The sequence below is a fragment of the Nelusetta ayraudi genome, unplaced genomic scaffold (genome assembly GCF_046127955.1).
Source record: "Nelusetta ayraudi isolate G7.1 ecotype Tasmania unplaced genomic scaffold, CSIRO-AGI_Nayr_v1 ptg000094l, whole genome shotgun sequence".
Lineage (NCBI taxonomy): Eukaryota > Metazoa > Chordata > Actinopteri > Tetraodontiformes > Monacanthidae > Nelusetta > Nelusetta ayraudi.
The window spans coordinates 2,210,770-2,226,257 of NW_027466144.1; the positions used below are offsets into that span (position 1 = coordinate 2,210,770).

Consider the following 15,488-nt stretch of genomic DNA (forward strand, 5'->3'; position numbering starts at 1 on the left):
AAAAGAGTGAAGAGGGACGATGAACTCGTGTTCCTGCAGCCGGAACATAAAGCCGACAGGTTTTCTCCGGAGGTCTCCCGAGTGGACACACAAAGAAGGAAAAAATGTCTGGCGGTGCAGCCGAGGATATATTTATAGAGCGTAATCTCGCTTTCAGCCAAACAGGAAGTGACGGGGAAAGAGGTGGAATAATAGAAACAAAACAGCCACTGGGACGGAAACAGAGCGGGAGGACATCCAGGGGAGATAAGAGGAGGAAAAGGTTTTAGAAAGAGGTGCCGTCTGTCTGTCTGTCTGTCTGTCTGTCAGGCTGCAGGACACTTTGGACTACGTGGCTGCATGGTTACTATTGCATCAGCGTCGCCCTCAGCACAGCTCCTCCTGTCAAGACACCGCCAACCACTCGGCCGACTCGTAATCCCCATCTTACCTTTAAAGCCAAATCCTAAACCACTTACACACGAGTGCAGACAGGAAACACTGTGACCCCGCCCAACCCGCCCTCCCTCTGAGTCCGTCCCGGGTTGTGAACTACTCACCAGGTTCTTCAGCAGGGCCGACAGCTCCTTGGTAAGCGAGGAGAACTTGACGAAGGCCGTGCCCAGGTCGGGGTTGTCGCGGCTGATGAAGTTGCTGCCGAACTTGTCCAGAGCCTGAGCGAAGTTCTCCTCATTCTGGACGTGGTCTGTGTGGAGGAGGGACACAAATTACCCATTAATTCATGAATCAATAGTTGACTGACCTTATCGGTCGATTAACTCATGAATTGATAAGTGGCAAATTTTCCTGAGAACCTAAATTCCACAATGAAAAATGCATAGGGAACACAATATTTAACCCTTAAATAATGTTGAGGGTCCATTTTGACCCATTTTTACATTAGAGAACAGTAAAAACACCCTGAACGTTTGATACTGATATGAAACAGCTGAAAACGATGACGTGAAAAAAATTAAGTCTGTACATTTAACATGAAAGATGAACCTTTTCTGAACGTTTCACTGCACAATTACAGACAAGCTTTTCTCCATCGTGTCTCTTCCAGCTCTGTGATTGGCTGCCTTCCCCCCCCCTCCCCCCCCCCAAAAGTGACGTCAGACTGCGTCTCTCTAAAAGCCGAGCTGCTTTTTACTTTGTCAACCGGCTGTGTTTCCATTTTGTGTGTGTGAGTCCATGCATGTGTGTGTGCGTGTGCCTGTGTGTCCCTGCCACCACTTGTACTGCTGCAGCCAAAACAGAGCGTCCTCTGAACGCTGCCGCGGGGGTGGGGGGGTGGCGGGGTGGGGTGGGAGGTCCAGCCAGATAAAAGCCCAGGCAAAGTCTCTGCTTGTCCCTCCGTCTGCTCCAAAACAATCATTAGCGACTTTCGGTCTGGAGCCGCCGAGCGAGCGAGAGGCGGCGGCGAGTTTCAAAATCGTCCGAGATCTTTTCATCCCGACAGCGAAATAGTGAAGTGATCCCTGCTATGAAGAGTGGCTTCCGTCCGGCGCCCAGACGCTGAAATCACGGCCGCGTGACGTCGACTCGTGACTGATTGGCAGCGTCGTGCTGCAGCTGCTGCTGCTGGTGAAAGGAGCGATTTATCTGGACGTCAGAGCCGCACGTCCGTCCCCCAGGTTGAAGGAAGAGAGAGAGAGAGAGAAGGAGAGGAGACGGACAGGAAGTGGCTCCGCGGTGTTGCCTTAATGCGAGGAGGAATGCCGGGAGCGTCTTCGGGTCAGAGAGGCGCCCTGGAGAGCTCAACCATCCAGCAGCTAAAACGTATTTCAACCTTTTCACTGCTGATAAAACCGTCTTTCTGTTGATTGAACGAGTTTCTCGCTTCCCCTCTCGCTAGTTTGGCCGTTTCCCCACACAAAGGAAGTCAAAACATTCGGGCCCTTTAACGAAATTAGGAACAATTCTCTGACTCTGTTGTAGATTTGCACCAACAGCCATCTCATTTACATTCATTTATCTAATATCCTGCTGGAACATTTGATTCGCTTTTCTCACCGGGAGCAGCAATTTGGGGAACAAAAGAGGACTAAGGCCACAACACAAGAAGAAAAAAAAAATATGACAGAAAGGAGGTTTTTATTTAGGTTTTCATTTTGAGCTCTAAATTGAAATTTTGTGAATAAAGTCAAGTGTGTGACACTCTGTGTGTGTTCCCCGGGTCTTTAGGTTGTTAACACATCCATCACCTTCAAGCATTTCTAGGCCGGGTGAAATGAGCGCCGGGCAGCCTCACCTTGTCCTGAATTGTAAATGGCCTTCACGGATTTCTTCACCTTCTGCAGGGAGGTCCGGTCCTGGTCCAGCGCCTGGGAAAAGAGGAAGAAAACAACTTTTAAAGAGCCGTCAACGCACACGATGAAAACAACACAAAAAGAGGGATTTTATTTTATTAGCTTGTTTTTTCGCAATAACCTCGTGAAATAAAAAAAAAAAAAGCTGAAGCCAACTTCAATAACTGGCAGCATAAGGCCAGGGATGTTTGCTTAGGGGTTCAAAGCGTGCATACTTCACATAGCTAATGCAGACATGGGCTGACGATAAAGAGCCTGACCTGAATGTGGCATAAATCATTATCTCAGCGCTGCTGACTGCCGGAGCAAAGCCTTTGTCCTCTGGAACAGGCAAAACGCACAGGCGCCGGGTCTATGCTCGCGGTTTAAGTGCATCTAATAGGGCCATTATTCACCACAAAACATTTAAACGCTAAAAAAAAAAATCGAAAACTAAAAATAAAGACTTAGTGTAGTGAGTTATTAATCCTCATCTTCCTGCAGTTTTAGAGATGAATGCCCCGACTTCAGGCCCGGGGGAGTTAAAATAACGGGCAATACAAATGAGCGACTCCTCAGAATCTGATAAACTGTAGCACTCGAGGTTTTCTCATTTACAGACATAAGCAGAGCCACATTAGGAGCAGAATCACCGCCAAATCCAACTAAGGCCCCTTTGACCTCTGAACCCAATCTTTCAAACCGATTCCTGAAAGAGGAGAAAGAAGAAGAAAAACACATCCTCGAACCAGGAAAATTCATCAGCATAAACATCTCTGGCTTACAGCAGAGACTCCTGCAGCTCGCTGCCTGCCAGAGAAACCACGGAATCAATCTGGGGTTACCGCGCATCATTCAAACATGTGTTACAGGCCGCCTGCTGGAAGATTTAGGTTCCATTCCAAAGGATTCATGTCTGACTTTAAACTCCTTTACAGCCACGATGTCATCTCGAGCCTGCGCCACTGTTTGGGAATCAGTCCCCCCCCCCCGCCTTGCTTCATCTGTAATACTTCCAGTTCTCTATGTTTTATAAAACTATACATTCTTATTTCTAATTTGTAAAACTCCACACTTGGGATGTTAATTAATCGATTATCAATTAATTGGCGATTAAGAATTTAATCGATTAAATCAAATTAGTTGCAGTTAATTGAAAAAGTTTTCCATGGGTAGTTAATGTCATTTTAACAGTGTGGTGGCAGGAAACAGCAATTCACCTGTAGATATTTTTCATTGTGAAATGCAGGTTCTCAGAAAAAAAAAATTGGCGCTTTTAATCGTTAATGGATCGATAAGGTCAATCAACTCAATTCAATTCTAATTTGCATCCCTCCTCCACACCTCATTTATTTGAACAGCTCCAAACACGACAACAACGCACCTGAGCAGAACTGGAACCAGAACTCACGCCCCGCTTGTAATAGATCATGAACGGGGCAAAAAGCATCACCGTGCCAAGGTCGCTGGGTTAACGGCACACGCACGCACGCAAGCACAGAAGGCTAATTAAATTTCACAGGATAATGAAGCCGTCCTCGGCCACTGGTACACGGCTCTTCCCTAATTACGGCTTGTTGCTGTGGACTCTGCCCCGTCCTGCCCCGTCCTGTCCTGTCCTGTCCTGTCCTGTCCTGCGAGGCCCCTTTGATCCCACCGCCATGTATGGACAGACCCTTCCCTTGCACAATGCCTGGGGAAGAAAAACTCGAGGTTCCGTTATCTCCAACCAAGGTTCCGTCCGTGATGAAAGTCACCGGGAGCACGTGGGAGTCGCTCTCATAACTCTGTCGGCTGTGTTTACCCTGTAATCCCAGCTCCTCTGATCAACAACAGGCCTCGCTGCGTGAACACCAGGCAGAGTTGAGGGTTATTCCTCCGATCGCTATTATCATCATCATCATCATCATCATCAGCCCACGTTGGTGCGCAGAGAGTCGCAGGGTTACAACTCCAGCCGTTGCTTTGTTGATGAATGGAGCAACTTTCGGCATTATAACGGATGTTTGGGCCGTGCTTCCGTTTTCACTGGGCTGATATTCGCAGGGCTCTTCTGCTCCATCCGTGAGTTAAATCTGCGTTTATCATCGGCGATTATAACGGAAGGTCGTCTGGCGCGCTGATTAGGACGGAGGGAGGGCGAGGGGAAAAAAAAAAAGAGGGCGGGGGGTTGGGTGAGCGAGGCGGATTGACTTTTGCGGCCCTCATATTGGGAACAGCTGGCACGACACCCAGGGGGTGCGGGAGGGTGGAGGGTAGAGGGCGGAGGAGGGGTGGGGGGGTGGTCACCCATAATCCACTCTGTATGCGATCACGTGTTCAGCTGCGAGACGAGCAGAGTCAGCTGTGGCTCTGAGGTTGAGGAGAAGCTCAATGAGCAACTGCAAAGGAAATTTTGCGATTCTGTGAGACGCAGATGAGAAAAACGCCACACCTGAATGAGGGAACGCCGACCGACTTGAGGCATTCGGGTAGGCGGAGCAAACAAACGAGAAAAATAAAGTTAAGGGCCAAAGTGAGCGTGTCTTTCATTGGTCAGTGCAGCTGCCGCCGCTGAACGTCAGGTGGGGCTGATTGCAGGGGGCGGGGCCACAGGTGTGTTGATTAGCTGATTGAGGGCAGGTGTGGTCATGGCGGCCTGAGGGTCTGAACCAAAACTTCCAACGTGAATGAATTTAGGAGGAATTTAATTGAAACACAGAAGACGATGGATTTTTTTTGTTTTTTGTTATCGCCACAACAACAACAAAATAAACACCAGGAAATAAAGTGGAAAAATTCCCGACACCAGTGTGTGTCATTTCTCGCAATTTACAGCTTGTCAAAGACTCAGCGACGTCGCAACAGGTCACACAACAGTGCAACAACAACACGCAACAATGCAGCAACTGAAAGGGAAGGACCCCCTATATGCCCCACACTACACACACACACACACACACACACACACTCGGTGGTGGTGCCCAGCAGGTCGCAGCCTGGGACGAGGCTAATTGCTGGACGAAGTGAGTGGAGGTCGTCCGGCTGGACTCGCCGCTTCCTTCCTGCCCGAGGCCTTATCCCGCCGCTGCAGCAGCCCGGCCGCTTCCCCTGCAGCCGTCCTCTGACAGGAAGCAGGAAGTGGCCGGGCTTGTCGGTGTCCTGCCGACCCCCACCCCCACCACCGGAGGGCGACGGGGTCGGCGGCACTCGGTCTAATGACACCAAATGCTCTTCGCTGACAGCTGAGGGATGAACTCTCCTCGCTGGGAGTGTTTTTCTTTCACCTCTCTCCCTCCTTCCCTTCCTCCTCCTCCTCCCTTCTTTTTTCCCCCCCGATTTTTGCTCCCTGAACTCCTTGAATCTCTCCCTCCTCCTCCTCCTCCTCCTCCAGCCCCGAAGACTCCACAGGTGAGCGGCCAGAGAGGTGCAAAAGTTACAAATAAGATTACATAGGAGTTCAGCAGTATTAGTTTCTTCCTCGTATTTTCCTGTTCCCTACCTCCCTCTGATTCCCTGAACTTCTACCTGTTACTCACTCACTAAGTACTGAGGGAAATGAAAAGTGTATAGCTACAATTATAGTTACTGCAATTAAAATAGGCTCAATTTTCTAGGGGGTTGCCCTCATCTCATTTGTTCGCGGCGACCAGGCCGGGACAACAACTGAGCCAGTGTGGCCCAGACCAGGCCGGGACATCTCAGAATTGCTAATATGCTGATTTCACTGCCCCCCTCCCCACCAAGAAGAAAACAGGAAAGGGCACCGCTATCAAAGGGCTTCCTCAGAGGCAGGACGCGACGCTGAAAACATCTGCAGCAGCACTTTAAGACTCAAAGTTACCAAGAGGAGCAGCAGCAGCAGCACTTTTAAACGTTTTTTCTCTTCTTTTTTTAATTCCTCACCCCGAACCACATGTTGCGCTATTTATGTTTTGCCTTATCCGCATTTGTAATTACACGGAAGAAAAAAGCCGCTGCGAGAAACTCAAGTACACACACGCACGCACGCACACACACACACACGCACGCACGCACGCACGCACGCACGCACGCACGCACGCACGCACGCACGCACGCACGCACACACGCACACACACACACACACACACACACACACACACACACACACAAAGTGTTTACGGCACCTCGCAGACGTAAAGTTTGTCCACGCAGCGTCGGTGCCTGTTTGGGTTCCGACTGCATGTTGAGTCTATGTGGCATGAGTCAAGCAGGAAGGGCGGGGAGCCGTTTTCATTGGCAGGAAACAAATGCACATCCCTTTCTCCGGGCCGGCAGCCGGAGAGGCCTTCAGCTCTCGGAGAGAGGAATTGGGAGGGAAAAATGGGAGGATGCAGCAGTTTCCACAAGAACTCCGCCGGCATATTTTTCACACAGACACGTTGTGACGTGGAGTGAGTGCAGAAAGACAGACACAACAATAACTCGGAGATTGATGGAGCGTTGTACCAGTGATCGAGCAGCAGGATGTGACCTTTTGATGGATGGACGGCGGAGATTTTTTGCCTCTTTTGCCTTTTACAAAACCAGGAGTCGGTTACATTTTTGAATTCCTACTAGGAAACCTTGCCTGGCCTCGCTTAGATCAGTGTTTCTCAACTGATGGGTCGCAACCCACTTTTGGGTCATGCAGTTGTTCTGATTGGATTGTAGCTTCATGGGCAGTTTCCCTCTAAAATATATATATTTATAGAGAAAATGTTGCTCAAATCAATTCAATAATTTCAACAATTTATTTACGAGACGCGAGTGGCTGATACACGACCAGTCAGAAGTTTGGACGCACCTTCTCATGCCATTTTTTCTTTATCTTTACAACTTTCTACACTGCAGTTAGACACCGAAGACATCAAATATATGAGCAAGATATATGTAATCAAAGAATGTGTGTTCATACGTAGTTTTGATGCCTTCAGTGAGAAACACTGAACTTTTTCTTTTTTTTCTTTTTTTAATGACACGCTGCTGAACACGCAGCCTGTTATCAGCTCTAATGATCTTGGCAGTGGGTCGACCTGCCAGTGTTATCAGCCTCCGAGGGAAGTCGACAGAGGTCAGAGCGGACTCCATTAGTCCAGATGCTGCAGACAGCCAGCGCAGGAAGTGACACGCTTGCATGCATGCAACACGCAGCGGTGTTAGCAGCAGCAGCAGCAGCAGCAGCAGCAGCAGCAGCGGCTTCACTTTCACACATTACTTCGCGGCTTCTGCACAAAATCGCACCCACGCAGCGCAGTCTTGTTCGCACCTCGCAGTCAGGTATGTGTGGGGCCAAAACCCGGGTTTGCGCAACGTTCATCAGGCCGCCGAGGAGAATAGTGGGTGGAGCCTGAAGCTGATGAGGAGAACATGACGGCCGGCGTTGGGTTCCTGTGAGTCTCAATGGCAATTCGACAGCAGCCCACAGCGGAGGAAACAGAAAATACCAGCCCCCTCATAGTAAATACAATCAAACCCTCAGAAATGGGGCTGAGGCCACAGACAGTTTGATTCTGATGCTTTTTGTTGGTGTGAAACAATCTCAAAACCCTCATTTATCAGCAATCAAAGCATTTGGGCCAATAAAAAATCGATACTTTTAATGATTCAATAGACTGATCATCCGGTTGGCTTATCAACTGTTTCAAGAGACAGGCAGCGGCATGTGGTGGTGCTGCTGGTGGTGGAGGGGTGGATTCACAGATGTTTGGAGCTGTTCACACTGAGACGCATCTGTCTGGTTTCAATCCGCTTTGCAGAAATCGGATTTCATGCGATTTGTGACTGTTCAGACTACAAAAGAGCCATCCAGTTTCAATCTGGATGGGCTAAAAATCGGATTTAGGCCGGCAGTCTGAACGCGGCTTGAAAGCAGCGGCGCTCCAGTCAACAAGCCCAGTGACCGAAACCACCATTTAATAGGTCAAGATCACATAGTTTCACTGTTGTCACGTCGTTTATTCATTTTTTTCAAAACACGGTTTAAGCAAACACTTCCAGGGCCGGCCGCTGGCAGGGGGAGCGGGACTTTGAGCCAACAGGGCCGAGAGCGGGCCGATCAAACACGGGCTAAAATAAACTACTACACGCTGTTATCTTTCACTTATCGCTGATCTTCCGATAAGCCCCCCGCCGGCTTCGCTTCCTCACAAAAAAAACCCACCCCCGACAGCCGCCTGCGTCGTAATCTTTATGGCACGCAGCGGAAGAATGTGTCCGCCCCCCCCCAACTTCTTGTGATAAGCGAGTCACCGACGCTCCTTCCACTCACGAGTCCTTGGCCAAAGTCGCAGGCCGAGTGCGGAGCTTTACAACATTCCTTGGAGTCCCCCCCCCCTCCCCTCTCTGCTGCAGACGAGCTAGTCTCAAATTTCACACTTTATGGGACTCTGCCGGGTGACAGAGCAGCTATTCCAAAACCACAGGTGTATCCACTCCCACGCACACACACACACCATTTGGATGTTCAGCACCGATCTGAGCAACTGGGGGAGACAGACTTCGACTGTTGCGCAAAGACAAAAGGCTTCGTCCTCGCTGGGCAGGCGCCTTTCCATGTGGGGTTTTGCTGAAGGCTGCCGTCCGACAAGAAACAGGCATCCAGAGGAAAAAGGATGTAAACAACTTGTCAGCTCATGTGTCGGGTTTTTTTGGACAGGAAGCCTCAGCTGTGCCAGGAGAAGGTAGCATTGAAAGCCCGCCTCGGTTGTCCGCACGCACAAAAGACACTGATCCCATCCAAGGCCAGAGCGCCGCCGGAGCTGGAGAGCAGACAGAGAGGTTGGCCGCTGCCGTTTAGCCTTCAGGGCCGAGGCAGAGACGGCCAGTCCTCACTAGCTGCGTTTCCATCAGAGTTTTTCGCAAAATAAAAAGCGATATTTCTAAAATTTCAACAAAGTACAATTGCGAATTACAAAGATCGCACAGCGAACTCCGGAAATCAATGTACAATTTCAATACGGTGGCCAGTTTGTGCCCTGCGGCCGCCGAAGCCGCTCTTTTACGAGAAGAGCAGAAAAACAGGCCAGTTGCAGATAGATTTAGAATGTGAGACAGGAGGGAATTACGGATTTCAGGGAGAGAGAGAGAGAGAGAGAGAGAGAGAGAGAGAGAGAGAGAGAAGTGGTCTGAATGCATCGCACACAGCAAAGATTAAAATGTGTGTTGATGCTCAGAGAATTGAATCCTGCAGATACGTGTGAGGAGGACAGCTTCACAAAGATGTGAGCTCTGACCCACTCGCTCCTCCTGTGTGTGTGTGTGTGTGTGTGTGTGTGTGTGTGTGTGTGTGTGGGGGGGGGGGGGTGGATCAGAGTCTGGGCCGGGGGGCTAATCCGCTGCCGGCTAATAGCCCTTGATGATCTACACGGTGCAGCTGCGGCGGCGGCGGCGGCGGAGGGGAAGGTAGGCCAACAGCTGCGGCCCCTCCGTCCGTCTCATCATCACATTTCAGCCAACAGGCGGCAAAACAAGGCGGCAAAACAATCCATGACGCCGAGTCCAGACTCCCACTGTGGCAGCCGAGCCGAGTGGGAGGGGTTTACGGGGAGGGGAGATGGGGGGGGTGCTCAAGGAGGAGGAGGAGGAGGAGGAGGATGCTCTTTCATTGAATGCAAATCTGCCAGCCATCTGCATTCCAGCACAGCTTCCCTGACCGGCGCTCACATCTCCTGCGCACTTGAAGGCCACGTCTTTTGACCGAGCGCTAGCTCGGACGGTGTGATTCCTGACTGAAACTTCACGGTTACAGCAGCAATGGACAAGCGGGGGACCGAGACGCTTCAAAAGCGGTCTGGAGTCCGAGACCAACCAAGTAACACCAGAGATGGAAACAAGACATCAGCCCATGAATGACTGAAGCGGACTGTGGCGCTGAGCGGCTCGGACAGCCGGCGCTCACTTTTGTTATGCAAAGAGAAAACTTGTCTGCTTTGAATTATTCATCGGTCTGGCTTCACTTCCGGCCGGACAGGAAGTTCAAGGCCGCCGATCACACGGCGGCATTTGAGGAGAGCGCAACCAAACAGCAAATGGACGGGGGGGGAGGGAAACACGCTCCCAAATCCGAAGCACACAAGCGGCTCTCTGTTGCTCGGGCGGATGGCGAGTGCGACGGCAAAAAGTGGGGCGTCACATGACCGCGTGTCATCTGCGCTCTCTGGTGACCGTCTCTCACTTTTTTCACGCTCTTGCATCTTTCACGGGGGGGGGGGGGCGACAGTGCTGGTTTTTATCAAAGGCAAACAGAAAGTCTTCAGTGTCCCAGGACGCTTTCACAAAGACACACACAGCATGTTGTTGTGTCCTCGCCGGGTTCCTGCGGCACGTGGTGACTTTCTGCTTCCAGCTCTTTAGAGAAGACGGTGTATCTGTGTGTATGCATGCATGTGTGTGTGTGTGTGTGTGTGTGTGTGTGTGTGTGTGTGAGAGGGGTAATTGAGGTTGGTTCCCATTGGTCACGTCTGTAACTTTTCTCTTCATTCTTCAAGACATCTTGCCGATGGGGTTTTTCTGTTTTATTTCCTGGTTTCCAGTTTTTGTTTTTTTTTTTTGGTGGCGATAACAAAAAAAGACTCGCACTGCGTTTCCATGACCCCTAGACTTGCACAAAACCTAAATATCACTATAAAGAAACAGGTCATGGAAACACCTGAACTTCGAAAACTCACATGTCTGTGGCTAAAAGGTTTTTCAGAGGTATTGATAGTTAGGTATTCGCATTTACACATCAGCGGACGTGACGTACGGGGGTCACGTGACCAGTTCCCTTCTAGTGAAAACGTAAAATGCTGTGTACCTCCATCCTCCTCAAAATGAGGTCTCACTGGACGAGATTTGACGAAAATTACCGTTCAATGGAAAGGCCTACAAATCGCAACTGTACGTTGTTGAAATTTTAGAAATAGCGCTTTTATTTTGCGAAAAACTAATGGAAACGCAGCTACTGTCGCCTTTGGTGGTTCAATTAAATTCCTCCTAAATTCATTTGTGTTGGAAGTTTTGGCCTCGTTAACGACGATCAGACCCTCAGGCCGTCGTGACCACACCTGCTCTTAATCACCTAATCAGCACACCTGTGGCCCCGCCCGTGTGCGTGCAACCCCATTCTTTTTTGACCACGGGGCGCAAAAACCTCTGAACACAACTTTTGTATTTTCTTTTTTTCATCTGACCCCGGAACCTCTGGACGGTGATGCTGATTTTTTTTTTTCTTGACGTGGGCTGGTGGAAACGCTGCGTCTGTTCCCTGGCAACGGTCACGGGATCTTTTGCAATCTCAGAGAACAGCAGCGATGACTCCGGGCGATGACTCCCTACAGAAATACGCCGCGGTTCCCAACAAAACTATTTATGTATTTGTTAAAGAAAAAGTTGGCCGATCGGGAGGCCGAGGGCGTGGTGGGGGCCAGAGAGGCGAGCGGTTAGAAAGGAAGAAGGATGCGTCGGGGCCTGAGCCTACTGGGTCAAAGCTCCCGCTTACGCTTCAATAGCGCCACTGTGAAAAGTCAACATTTTTCTGTCCCGGCCCATGTGATGTGGCCAGAGAGGCGCGCTCAAAGGAATGCCGATGCGGCGAGGCTTTTTCCTTGCAGAGACGGCTCTCCGTGAGAGAGAAAGAGGGAGGGAGAGAGAGAGGGACAATGTCCGGCCCCGTGGGGGGAATGACGGTTTGTTCTAACCTTTAGCGGGGGAAAAAAACGACACACAAAAAAAAAAACACAAAACAGGCGGCTCTTCGTGGAATAACCTCTGACATTTCACGTCAAGCAGATGTCACGTTTGCTGCTGCGGGCAACAACACAATCACCTCGGTGGAGACGAGTTCTCACACAAAGACACAACATTCAAGTTGTCATTTTGGAACCTATTCGCGCTTTTTTCCAAGGCAGAATTTGTCGTCATCGGTGGTGTCAAACTCAAATACACAACGGTGCCGAAATTTTTTATGGTTTAAATTTGAACAGTGACCTTTTTCCACAAAGTCATAATATTATCCTTCAATGAACGTCCTGTCCTGATTGACGCGCCAAAATAGCAGCAGAGCATTCTGGGATTTGAAGTATCAGCGGTACATGTGCTGTGTAATACCGCGGGCCACCTCTAGTAGTGAGTTAATATTGCCTTGAGGGCCAAATATAAAGACACCAGAGTTAGACACCAACAGTCTGCGTTTCCTCTGCAGAGCGGCGCTGGTTAATAACTCACTTGCTCGCTTACCACACACTGTAGCACTGCACTTCCCGAAACAGTCAATCAGCCCACAAGTCAGTTGGGCTGTAGTACAAAAAACCCATATGAGGAACTCCTATTTTATAAAGTAAAATTATGAAATATGCACATCGTAGTTCATAAGTCTGCCCGCAGTGTGTCATTATATTCGGCCTACTAAATCAGTACTAGAGCCGGCCCACCAGTATTAAACAGCACATGTAACTGTTAATACTACCAATCCCAGAATGCTCTGCTGGTATTGTAGCAGACTCGAGCCATGTGACTTTTATAGATGACTTTGCTTGATGATCTTTGTTTTATTGACCACTTTCTCTTGCGCATCACGCCGGACCATCCAGCAAAGGAACCACAAGAGGATCCAAAATTTGAACATTTCTTTAAAATTTCACTCTTTCAAACTTTCATCGAACAACCTTTTTTTTTTTTTTTAACGAGACCTTTTTACGCAACCACCCTGAACTTGGAGAATACGGGTGAACGGCACGGCAGCAACCCTCTGCGCCCACACATGACACCCACAGAGATGTAAAAATAAAGTCAACAAACAATACAATGATGGCGCCTCGGTCCCAAGGTGGCGCGAAAAAAATAACCACACACACACACACAAAGCGGATGCTGACCTACCGCCCACACACACACACATACACACACACACAATGGCATCATCTCCTGTGTCTTAACACTCACAAGAGGGGAGAAAGAGGTTATTTCGAGGCTTCTTCTCTGAAACTAGTTTATTGTTCCCATCCCGGGAGTCAACAGTGAGCTCTGCTGTGGCGACCGCAGGTGAAAAGTTGCAGGACGGAGGCTGTTGAGTCATGAAAAACTCTGTACGTTTATGTAACAGAGGAGAAAAGGAGGGGAAAAAATCCATTAGTTTGTAAGCCTGAGTAAAACTAAACAAGACAGAACGTAGAAAAGACAGAGACTGAAATGGTACGAGTTCTCAAATTTGGCCTCCAGACAATGCAGCTCAACTGGGGCCAAACTGGGCTGCCGCGACGCGCGAGTGGAACACGCTAAATGGGTGAGCCGCCAGCCAGACAATGAAAGGAGAACAACGAGGTTAGAAACGGCCACCAATCTGCCGCAATGGGGGTTTTTCTGCTCCGTGTTTAAAAACCAAAACGGTAACAGAGAACCAGGAAGTGAAGGTCTGGTCCAGTGATGGGACGGGGGGGACTTTTGACTGGTGGAAAAAAAAAACTGTTTCCATGACACTTTTGCAATTATACCTCTATATCAATACGTCTGAAAAAGCCACCTCATGAGAGCATCAAAACCTTTGAGCCATATTTGAGAGTTTTTTTTCCAAGTTTAGGCGTTGAGGCCAGTTTTGTTATTGCAATATTTAGGATTCGCGCAATTCTAGGGCTACTGTAAACGCAGCGAGTGCTGTCGATGAAAGGCGACTCAAGGGCTCAACTCGACTGTATGTTTTAACACAGCGGTTAAGATGCCATGACAGCTTCTTCTCCACCCCCTCCTCCTCCTCCGCCTCCTTCACACGCCACCCGATGACTCTGAGTGAAATAACCCTGCGTGGGTCGGATGGATGGATCGCCACTCCCCTCACGTTACAGTGTGAATTATTCACGCCCAGCCCTCTGCATTATTTACTCGCGTCGACGTAGCAAGAAAAAAAGTAGTCGAGGATTGAGGAACCAGCTGAAATCCGAGACGTTTTAAAGGAGGGTTGGTGGTGGGGGGGGGGGGGGGGGCAGTTTTAAATTCTGTTTTGGGTGGAGGTGGGGGTTGGGTGGTGGGAGGGGGGTGAGGGGGGGGTGATGCAATGCAAGTGAGTTTTTGTCTATCTCAGGGAGGCTTCAACAGGGCAGGAACTCAGCTGCTGTCTGGTGGGTGTTTCCCCAGAGGATATCGCCGAGATACATGCACGCACACATACACACACACACACAGTTGTGCGTGTGTGGGAGAGACAGCGGGCAGAAAAGAAAGAAAGAAAGAAAGAAAGAAAGAAAGAAGGGGAAAAAAAACTCTAGGAGCTACTGAAGGCCCAGCGCACATGGCGGGCCCTTTTCCGACAGATGTTTTTCGTTTGTGCTCTCGCTCTCTCTCGCTCTCTCTCTCTCCTCGGGTTGGGGGGCGTTGCAGAGCCAGGGAGGTGATTCATGATGTGAGCCTTCTCCTTGTTACAGTTCGCCAGACACAAAATTCTGCTCCGGGTTCGAGAGTAAACATGGCCCCTGATTCTGTTTGGAGGCAGATCTATTGTCATCTGGCAGGACGGCTATTGGAGTTCCTTCTAAATCAGGCATGGGCAAACTACGGCCCGCGGCCCATATGCGGCCCGTTAAGCTTTTGAATCCGGTCCGCCTAACTTGAAAAAGAAATTATGATACGATTGCTTCGGTTCATTTGCAATCGACAGTAAAGCCTATTTTCTGCATTTCCCATGATATATTTTTTGGGTCACCAAAACACTCCATCCATCTGCTGCTGCTCCGGCCCCCTCTGTTAAATTTTAGATCTCCTCATGGGCCCACTAGTCAAAGGGTTTTTACCCGCCGCTGCTCTAAATCCTAAAATATAAACCCGGCAGCGGTTCCAGTCTGGCTGATTCTTATGTTTTGCGTATAATCTTGGAGCTGCTCTTTGAGTTCCACAACAACCCTCAGTTAGCCGCTGCAAAGCGGTCCAATTGAGGAGTGCAGGATGGAGCTTGATGCTTTAATGACCGAAGAGACTTGTTGCTGGGAGCCGTTCACTGCGTCGTGGTCCAGGGAGGGAATTCAGGCCGAGGTTTTGGACCTCGGCGAAAGGTGCGCGCGCTCGCCAACCTGGTTCGATGGCCCCATTTAATCATAGTGGGAGGGACGCTGGAGGAAGGCAGCAGCAGTGGGGGCGGGGACGTGGGAAACACACACACACACACACACACACACACACACACACACACACACACACACACACACACACACACACACACACACTATCCCACCTGCCTGGCCTGATTACACTCCCAGCCGAGTGATCGAAGGT

General features: G+C 49.7%; 1 protein-coding gene across 6 annotated transcripts in view; it reads right to left on the reverse strand.

The window, feature by feature from the left end:
• asap1b (ArfGAP with SH3 domain, ankyrin repeat and PH domain 1b) overlaps nt 1-15,488 on the reverse strand; it is a 42,331-nt gene that overhangs the window by 25,237 nt on the left and 1,606 nt on the right. For all 6 annotated transcript variants that reach the window (XM_076047655.1, XM_076047650.1, XM_076047652.1 and 3 more), the window contains exons 2-3: nt 2,234-2,306; nt 540-685 (exon numbers count right to left, since the gene is read on the reverse strand). In XM_076047655.1, the coding sequence (XP_075903770.1) occupies nt 540-685; nt 2,234-2,306 (219 nt within the window). The remainder of the gene's footprint in view (nt 1-539; nt 686-2,233; nt 2,307-15,488) is intronic.